This window comes from Merops nubicus, unplaced genomic scaffold (genome assembly GCF_000691845.1).
Source record: "Merops nubicus isolate BGI_N331 unplaced genomic scaffold, ASM69184v1 scaffold40729, whole genome shotgun sequence".
Classification (NCBI taxonomy): Eukaryota; Metazoa; Chordata; class Aves; order Coraciiformes; family Meropidae; genus Merops; species Merops nubicus.
In genome coordinates, this window is record NW_008633835.1 from 88,268 (window position 1) to 97,497 (window position 9,230).

Below are 9,230 nucleotides of genomic sequence, written 5' to 3' on the forward strand. Positions count from 1 at the left end.
AATTTTTGCTGGCTCACCCCAGTCTGACCAGTACATAAAGCTGTGAAGCAGAATTTACATTGTATGACACACTATAGTACTTTATAGTATCACTTAATTATGACCAATAACTAACAAAGGCTACCTAAGTCAGTTATCAGGACATCGAGTAGCTACTAGCTCCACTCTTAAGAGAACCAGGACAAATACTCACCCAGAGAGAGGATCTACAGCAATAGAAGCTGGCTCTCTCAGCTCAGAGAGGAACAAAACCTTTCTTTTTGTGCCATCTAGACTAGCCACTGAAATGGTCTTTGCAGTTGAGTCAGACCAGTAGATGTTCTTATAAACCCAGTCAACAGCAATTCCTGCAGGGCTGTGTATGTTGTCCAGGATTCTGATGTGTGTTCCAACTTTATCACGGGTATCAATAGAGGCACTGGAAAAGAAGAATTACTTGCTTTCAACCCCTTCCTCCACAGATACTACTGTTTGGCACATCTCAAATACTGCACATAAATCTCATGCAGACAATGTGGAAGGTGCACTTGTGACTTTCCAGAGCGCCTTTTGTGCAACTGCACTTCCTAGTAACTGCTGCTACAACAGGCATACACATTGCTGATTGTGGGAACTTGCATCTACTGTACCTTGTCTTTAGGGCATCAGGAATCTAGTTCCCATCAGCAGAATCTAAAGAAGCATCTTGAGTAAAATATGGGATGGTTTAGGGGAACACACTAGGGTTCAGAAGCTGACTCCATTTACCTGAAGATTGCTTTTTGACTGAAGTCAGCCCAGTAAAGCTTTTGCTCAGCGATATCAGCATCTAAAGCTACAGTATTTCTTAGCTGCTCTACTAGCTGAATGTATTCTTTCCTCTCAAGGCCAATCTTCCTGATATCCCGGCGGTTGGTGAAAATCAGACATGGTTCTTTCCCTGTGAAAAGAGTGTAAGTGTTACCTGTACTTCTAGAGATGCAGTCACATACTGTTCTTCTATGAAAAGTTTTGAGAGTCACAGTACTTGGTATTTGCCATTCCACACTTCCCAGTGGATGCTGACAGAAAGCCTGTCTGTTCCATACACCTCATCATTTCCTCCCTCTAAAATTTGATGGGGAGGGCTGTTCTGCCCAGGGAGCAGACACAAGCAGTTTATGTCAAGCAGCTTTAAGTACTGTACCATGGCATCATTCAAAGTGTTAGGAGTGCTCTGGTCTGTACAAGTTATACGGATAACAGCACAACTACTGTCAAAACCATAACAGCATAAGCACTTGCTAGCTCATTTTGAAGTGGCGATATAGATGTCTTATGCAAATACTCACCCACTGCCTTGCACACTCCAGTAGCAAGATCCATCTGATAGCCACGGCTACATTCACATTTGTAGCCCCCTTTCAGGTTGATACAGATTTGACTACAGATACCAGGGTTCTGGCATTCATCAATATCTGTAAAGACAACAATTTAATTTGTTCTTATCTCCAACACCATCAGCAGAGGTTGTGTAAGCCTACTTGATACTTGCCTCCACAGGTTCTCCTGTCTGTCAGCTCAAACCCAGCTGGACAGTCACATTCATAGCCAATGACGAGATCTCTGCAGATATGAGAGCATCCACCGTTGTTCACCAGACATTCATTTACATCTAGAAGAGATGAATTGGCCACATCTGAGACAGCACAGATATTTAGTCTTCAAGTCTTATTCACAGAGGGCATTATCAGATCCCCATCCATTTTCTAATGATGCCTGCAGTATCTGTTAAACCACTCTGGCATGTGAAGTCACATGCAAGAGATTCTCCTCAAATACTTATTTGCTCAGCTATTAGCACATTATTCATGCTACAAGTTGGCAGCAGTAGACAAAGATTGAGCATCCTGGATGTTTCAGAGTTTCCCATGCCTCCAAGTGCCTTCTAGCCATGATAAGCCACCCCAATGGCCAGTTTGGCTAGGACAAAACTAGCCTATTGACCAGGTTGCTCTTGGTTGTTTTATGCCACCAAAGAAGTGCAGATGGGCATTCCAGACTGACATCTGACAGCTCAGCAGCTGTATCCAAGTATGTCTAGTAGTCAGCACTGTTAAATAGTTTGCTCACTCACCACACTCCTTGAGAGGCTCATCACTCCAGTCCTTGCAGTCTCTTTGTTGGTTACAGACTTTATTGACATCTATACATTCTCCACTTCGGCACTTGAATTTGCCAGGTCCAGAGCACTGAATAACTGAGATAAGATTGTGAGGGTGACCACCAGCTTCCACCGATACTCTGCAAATTCTTTATCCTTGCTTAGTTCCACACTTACCATTGTTGCAACTTGCTTCATCAGTGCCATCCAGACAGTCTCTCACACCATTGCACTGCCTACTCCCATGGATGCAGTTTCCATCTTCACACCTGAACTGGTCTGGTCTGCAGGTCCGAGAAGCTGAGGACACAGCGATTACAGACTTAAACTCCTGAGGTCTGCTGAAGGAACAAAAACAAAGAGGAGCCAACCAGCACCTCCTAGAGAAAGACCATGTTAACTTACGGCAGTTGACTTCATCACTTCCATCCTTGCAATCAGGATCTCCATCACAGCGCCACTTTTTGTGGATACATTCACCTGAGCCGCATTGCACTTCGCTGGTGGAGCACTTCACAGGAGGTGCCGGCTGGCGGCCACACTGCTCTAAAGACTCATCTGAGTGGTCAGAGCAGTCAGCATCATCGTCACACACCCAGTTGATGGGGATGCAAGTGGAGGTCTTGCACTGGAACTCATGAACTCCACAGGTTGGAGGTGCGCACTCCAGCTCATCACTGCCATCGCTGCAGTCATCTTGACCATTGCAGACAAAGCTCCTGGAAATACACTGCCCACTGCTGCATGTGAACTCTGCTGGACTACAAGTCACATTGCCTGGAGTAACAGGAGTAAGAGAGATTAGCACATTAACACAGGAAGGCAGACTTTTGTATGAAGGCGTTTTGTTCTGCAAGTTTAGCTTTTGTTCTGTTGGCTGATAGATGAGTATTCTCTGCAAGGGTCTAGGAGAACCTAACTGACCACCTACAGGATGCTTGGGCTCCACACAGACTGTCCTCTTCAGCTTTGGATGTTATGAGTGAGAATATCAGTTTTGAACTACTGAGTAAAAAAAAAAAAATTCTGAAGCAGAGAGGCTGTTCCGCTTCAGAGCCTTTTGGAAAACAGACTCAAACCCTGTGAAACAGAGACAGAAGGTAAGAGAATTGCTAACTCTAGAGTACAGGCTAAGATTAAGGTAGCCAGATGGTCAGCATGCACTGTAGTTTGAAATTGAAGTGTTTTGTGCTTGTCCCCAGGATACCAGGAGTCCATTTGCCTGGACCACTGGGGATAACAGATCAAAATCTTGCACCAGTTGATCCTGTGGTATTAAGCACATCCACACAACTTAAACCAGTACAAATTATGTTGGCTTAATAGCAGTGTAGCTAGCAGCTCAGTATGCCTAGGCTGACTGTTTCATCATCTTCATTAGAAATGCTCTGTAGATTCACTTGTCAGATTAAGGCATGTGCTTGCTAAGCAGGGTAGACACATAGCAAAAGTCTAGAGATCTGTGCCTTACTAGTCCATCCAGCTAAGGTGGCTGTGATGGAAGCCAGCCCTGTGGCTTTGGTTACAGCAAATTTGTCTTTGGACACCTCAGACAACTCTTACATACCTAAGATCATTAGAACAAGCCAGGAATGCTGCACTCAAATCCTGGCAATGGTACCTGCACTTACATACCAGGCTAGAGTTACCCCCCAGCACCTGAAACCTAGCTTCTCTCTTTCAGACGAGTACACAGTACTCCAGAATATGGTTATAAAGAAGATCACCTGTGCCCTTGGCTACAAACCACTACTACCTTTTTTAGGAGACAATTTGTTAATGTAAGCAGCAGCTAGATTTACCTGTTGAGAACCTTTGCAGAGAACAAGTTCTGATGATTTGCCTGACATGTGGCTAAGCATATTGCCATTGCTAAAGTTAGCCAGAGACCAAACACAGATGCTGAATAGTTTACATTGCTGTAGCTCTTAGCTTAGCAGGACAGAGGAGTGTTAGAACATGTCCACTTTGCTAAGCAAGCTGCGATACAAGATGAACACAGGTTTAATGAGATCCTGATATTCTGATAAATTTATCTTCCCAGGTATACTGCCCAGCTAGCTCCTTTCCAGACAAGTCAATTTCAAATAGAGTTATGCAGCCACCATTTCTTCCCTTACCACAATTCTCTTCATCTTCTCCACTGTCACAGTCTTTTTCACCATCACATTTCCAGGACACTGGGATACACTGGGTTGACTGAGGACCACAGCTGATTTCATTTACCCGGCACGTTCTCATATCTATTGAAAAAAGTTTAAGTTCAATTTAAGAGTTCTGAAATTTAAGAGATACTGATCTTGGGTTTTAGCAGTTGTCCTGAAAGTTGAGCCTCAGCTCTGGACTAAGTTGCATCCATCTAAGTTGATGGCTCCATCATGGAAGAGGTTACACTAGTTTGTAGCACTCAGTAAAAAAAGGGTTTCCACCTCCTAATAATTAGTATTTTAAGAGTGTCTTTGTAGTGGTAGTGTTGTGATTGTACACCAAGTTACAATCTAGAGCTTGAGCTACAACACATGGTAGTAAGCAGGAGTAATGTCAAAGTGCAGTAAGACTTGGGGCTGAAGTATTCCTCAGTGTGAATCCTATTAATACAGAGTAATGAAGCTTCACACATCTCTATTCCTTGATCAGTTACCACACTTAAGACTGGGGTTGCTAACTTTAAGCCCTCACGTTTAAGTCTCTGAGCTTCTGCTTCCCACCCCCCACCACGTTAGTGAGTTATTCAGCTCCTACACTAATTGTGGTTATCTTGCAAAGCACTTTTCTTGGAGAACAGCGATCACTTGATGAACAAGCCACAGTAACAGTCGGGTCTGCTGTGCTGTGCTTACTGCTTCTGACTGTCAGTGAAACATTGTACTTGCTACCTGATACCAGGTGTAAGTGCAGTGTCCCAACGCAGTTCTGTATCTTTAAGTAGTAAAAAGAGTCTTGACCCCAGTGCGGCCCAAGTCAAGCTAACACTTAGGAAAGCACTCTCCAAGACAAGTTCATTCTTCCTTTAGGAGGAGAGCTGGCTTGCAAGCAAGCGAGAAGTCAAAATACTGCTCCCTGCGTGAGGCCAGGCTCACTTACGGCACAGCTCGGCACTCTCGTCAGACGCGTCCTCGCAGTCGGGATCCCCATCACACTGCCATCTGTTCGGCACGCACTGACCACTGGCGCACACGAAATCAGATTCGGCACAGGTCTTCTTCACTGCAAGGGAGAAGGACAGACACTTGCTCAGAGACCAGAGCTTAGCTTCTTTGTTGCAGCTAGAGATAAACTGCCTTATCCCGTGAAAGTGATGCAATATCCTCAGTTCTTGGATGCTTGGTGTTGTCCTTCACCATTCTAATTATAGCACTGTTTAATACTTCCTAGAGAGATATTTTGTGCACAGAGAAACAGTTATCTTTCTGTAAGCAGGCACTGAAGGACTGCTATTATTAAGGGAGACTATGCTGCTAGAATAGCTGCTGCTTTGAATACACTTCAGTTAAAGTTAGGTCTATTGACATTAACACTCAGATTTTGAACTCTGAGTTTATTATTGAGGCATTTGATTTGTCATTACAGAAGCATGGTACTATGTAACCCTAAGGTCCAGCTCAGGTTTGCTTGAGCAGACTGGCAGTTCAGTCACACCAGTGTTGGATATCAAGTCTGTTCTGTCTCATCTCACCAGTGCTGGATACTGAGTCTGTTTTGTCTTTAGTCACCCATCATGGCCTCTGTGTCTGCCTAAAGCAAGAGCTGGCAGCCAAAGCTAGACTTAGTGTTTATAGGAGACCCAGCAGAAACACTTTCACATACAGAACGGGACTTTTAACCATGTAATAGCCAATAGCTCAGTGCTAATAGCAAACAGTTTCTACTATGTTTTCAAGCAATAACTGGGTACCGTCTTGCATTCCATTCTTGACCGTCACCATCCTCACAAATAATGAGTTTTGGGGACAAGCTTCTCTCAAGTACCAATTCCAGGAGACTTTCACAGCACTCGGGAAAATTTATCTGCCTCAGGTGGATAAAAGGCATCAAGAAAGTCCCCCAGTTGTTCCAGAGAATTTGTCCTTTACCCTGCATTCTGCCTGTCAGAAGTGCTGGATGAAGTAAGGATGACTCCAGCTATCCTGTGTTAAATCCCCACTGTCAGCTAGCAAGTACTACTACAGAGGTATTATGTATTTTGATTACTTACCACAAGAACTCTCATCACTGCCATCTGAACAGTCTTCATCACCATCACATTTCCATAGTAAAGGAATACAGCGACCATTACTACACGGAAATTGGGACTCCTCACATTTAGCCCTTGCACCTTTAATTAAAAAAGGAACATAAGCCCCAATACTGTTTAGCAATACTTTCTTGCTTTCCCCCTCACTGCTGATCAAGAAGTTACCCGGCTTAATAAACAGCATAACAACAGCATGAAAACAGTCTTGAGCTCCAAATCTTTTTAGTCAACTTAAGTAATGAAAGTAGAGCCAGAAGCTTTCCTTCACTGTACAGAAGCAGAGCTTAAGCACTGTGACAGTCTACCTGCCACACAATAGTAAACCAGCCTCAGTGTTCTTACTGTGTTTTCCTCTTCAAGGCAGGCTCAAGTTTGCAAGGCAGAAGGATGGTATGCACATAATTACTTCTGCTGTACAGTACCTACCACTGCATTCCCAGAACTCTTCAAATTTTAAGCAACCTCATTTAAACTTAACTAACATCAAGCTGCATTAGTATTTCAGTACTCTGCTGCTAACACTACAGCAGAATCCTCAAGGTGTCTGTAACAATAGCTTAGATATCTGCTCTGAACAAGTTCATCTGGTATCTGTTGAACAACAAGTTGCCGTATTTTAAGTTACTCCTCAAACCAGGGCACCCAGAGACATTCCTTAGTATACACAAAAAGACGAGTGATTTCTTAACTGGAGTTTGATTATTAAATCTAGATCAGGTGTGACGAGCAAGATAATTTATCACTCTCTTCTAGAATAAAGTCTGTTGTCTCCCAAGTAATAACATTCTTGATTTGTTAGCATGTCTGAGAAAGGTACTGCTTTCAAAATGTGCTTGAATCACTGTGCAGAAGAGTATCTTCAGCTCTAAAGCTGTATGATCCCGTCCCCAAAAGGAACCTACTTTGCCTTGAAGCTAAAAGCAACAGCCTGCTTCTTCAGCAGCTGAGCCAGAGCTGCTCCATGTGCTGCATGCAGGCATGTGTGTAAGCTCACACATTAGTATTGGCTGTACGTCAATGGCATGACGCAAGACTCCTGCTCCTCCTTAGTTTATTGCATCATTCAGTGGAGGTGCTTTGTCTGGGCATTCCAGGGCTCACAATGGGTAACAAATTTTAGTAGAACATTACTTGTTATTTTACTTCTTCCGCGTATGACCTGCAAAACGTGAGACAGTTTCCAAGTGGACAGAAGCTATTCAGCCATTTCACATTATATTGGTCAGCCATCAGGCACTAGCAATGACAAGCCCTGAACAGAATATAAAAAAAGACGTGGGCAACTTTAATGGCTAAGTGTCTCAGGTAAATCCATGCTACAAGTAAAGGATTCGAAACAGCAGCTTACTGAGTTCTGCCAATGTTTTAGCAGTCTTAATGGTTGACCAAAACACTGACTCACTTGCTAAAGTAAAGCTATAACAATTTGTTTCATGGGAACCGTGTTCAAAGAGTGCCAAAAAAAAAAAAAAAAGAACATCAACTTTTGTGCTCTGCATTTCCATCCCTCCTCTGCTTTTCAGGATGGGAGTTACACCAGCATGCAATTTCTAATAGCACAGTTTTGTAAAGCTAATACTATTTGGTTCAAGAGCTGTCAAAAAACTAGCTTGCCCTGTCCTAGAAGGCACACCCCAGCCAGCTGAGAGATCATGCAGAAGCCACAGCTATCAGCTTGCTCTAAGCCTGACATCACCTTGTTGTCCAGTAACCTCTAACAGAAACAGCCTTCTGCTTGCCCACATACTATTCCATTACTGTACTACCACCTAAAATGTGCAACAGCTGACTCCTGATAGTTTTGAGGCATTCTCATCCAAGTTTTCAGAGTGCCAACAGTCAACCTTTCCAAAAATAGCATGCTAGAGATACTAGACTAAGCTTGCCACTCAGGAGATCCCAGAATAACTCCACAGCCCTTAGTTACTCTATTTCAAGCTAGAACAACTAGAAAAGGCTCACTAAGACTGCTTAGTAGATTGTGATTTAGAAACATAACATCACTTTGACCAAACCCTACAGGGAAGCTACAGACAAGGCTAAATGAAACAGTAACAGCTTGGAGTATCAGCCATAACTTCACAATTACAACCTGTACAGCAAGACAATCCAAGAACATACCATCACTTCTGCAGCTGATACCAAGTGACATGTCAGAGCAACTACTTTTGTTAGCCCACAAACAAGCAAAGAACTGACAGTACCTAACACCCACACAGATGCATAAACAAAGGTCATAATCAGGTTGCTACTCCTGAAGATGTCTGTCAAAATCTAAAAGCCACTTGGAGTTGGCTCCAGTTAAGACAACTGTTAGTTCCAGCCAGTAACTAACTGTGGTCCCCTGTCTTACACCAAGCACAGTTCTGCGATGCCAGATAACCATTAGTCATGACTCTACCAGTTTAACCCACTGCCACAAGAAGCAACAGAGCCCTATCTCACTAGTAGCTTCAGTCAGTAGATACTTAATGATTTTCAGATCAGCATCAGCTAGCCATCAATTGAATGCTTCTCTTCACGTCCTGCTCATACACTAGAAGCACCTGGACACTTTTCCTCCTCCATGGGATAAGGCTTAGAGAAAGGATTTATAGAACCACTAACTACACAGCCTGTAACTGCTAACACATTTTATTTTACCGTTCCACATACTCTCTAGAAATTTGCTCACAAAGCAGTAGCACACAGAGTGAAGGAACACAGTTGCAATGACAACCCAAGTTAAACTAGCCTTCTCTATACTTCTGCTGTCACCGTTTGTCTCAGTCCCTTAAGCAAGTTGTCAGATTACTTGTCTGGGCAGCCTCAAACATGTGACACTTGTGTGCTGTCATCTGACACCAAGTCCCAGAAAAGCTTACAACAGTGATT

The 9,230-nt window shown here is 43.4% G+C and overlaps 1 protein-coding gene across 1 annotated transcript in view; it reads right to left on the reverse strand.

Moving 5' to 3' along the window:
• Positions 1–8,749, reverse strand: part of VLDLR (very low density lipoprotein receptor) — a 12,837-nt gene extending 4,088 nt beyond the window's left edge. The window contains 12 exon segments of the mRNA XM_008948373.1: positions 1–40; positions 194–418; positions 748–919; positions 1,311–1,436; positions 1,514–1,633; positions 2,096–2,218; positions 2,300–2,422; positions 2,528–2,899; positions 4,243–4,365; positions 5,207–5,329; positions 6,318–6,437; positions 8,710–8,749. The exon segment at positions 1–40 is cut by the window's left edge and continues 18 nt beyond it. Coding sequence (XP_008946621.1) covers positions 1–40; positions 194–418; positions 748–919; positions 1,311–1,436; positions 1,514–1,633; positions 2,096–2,218; positions 2,300–2,422; positions 2,528–2,899; positions 4,243–4,365; positions 5,207–5,329; positions 6,318–6,437; positions 8,710–8,749 — 1,707 coding nt within the window.
• Between the last annotated feature and the right edge of the window lie 481 nt (positions 8,750–9,230).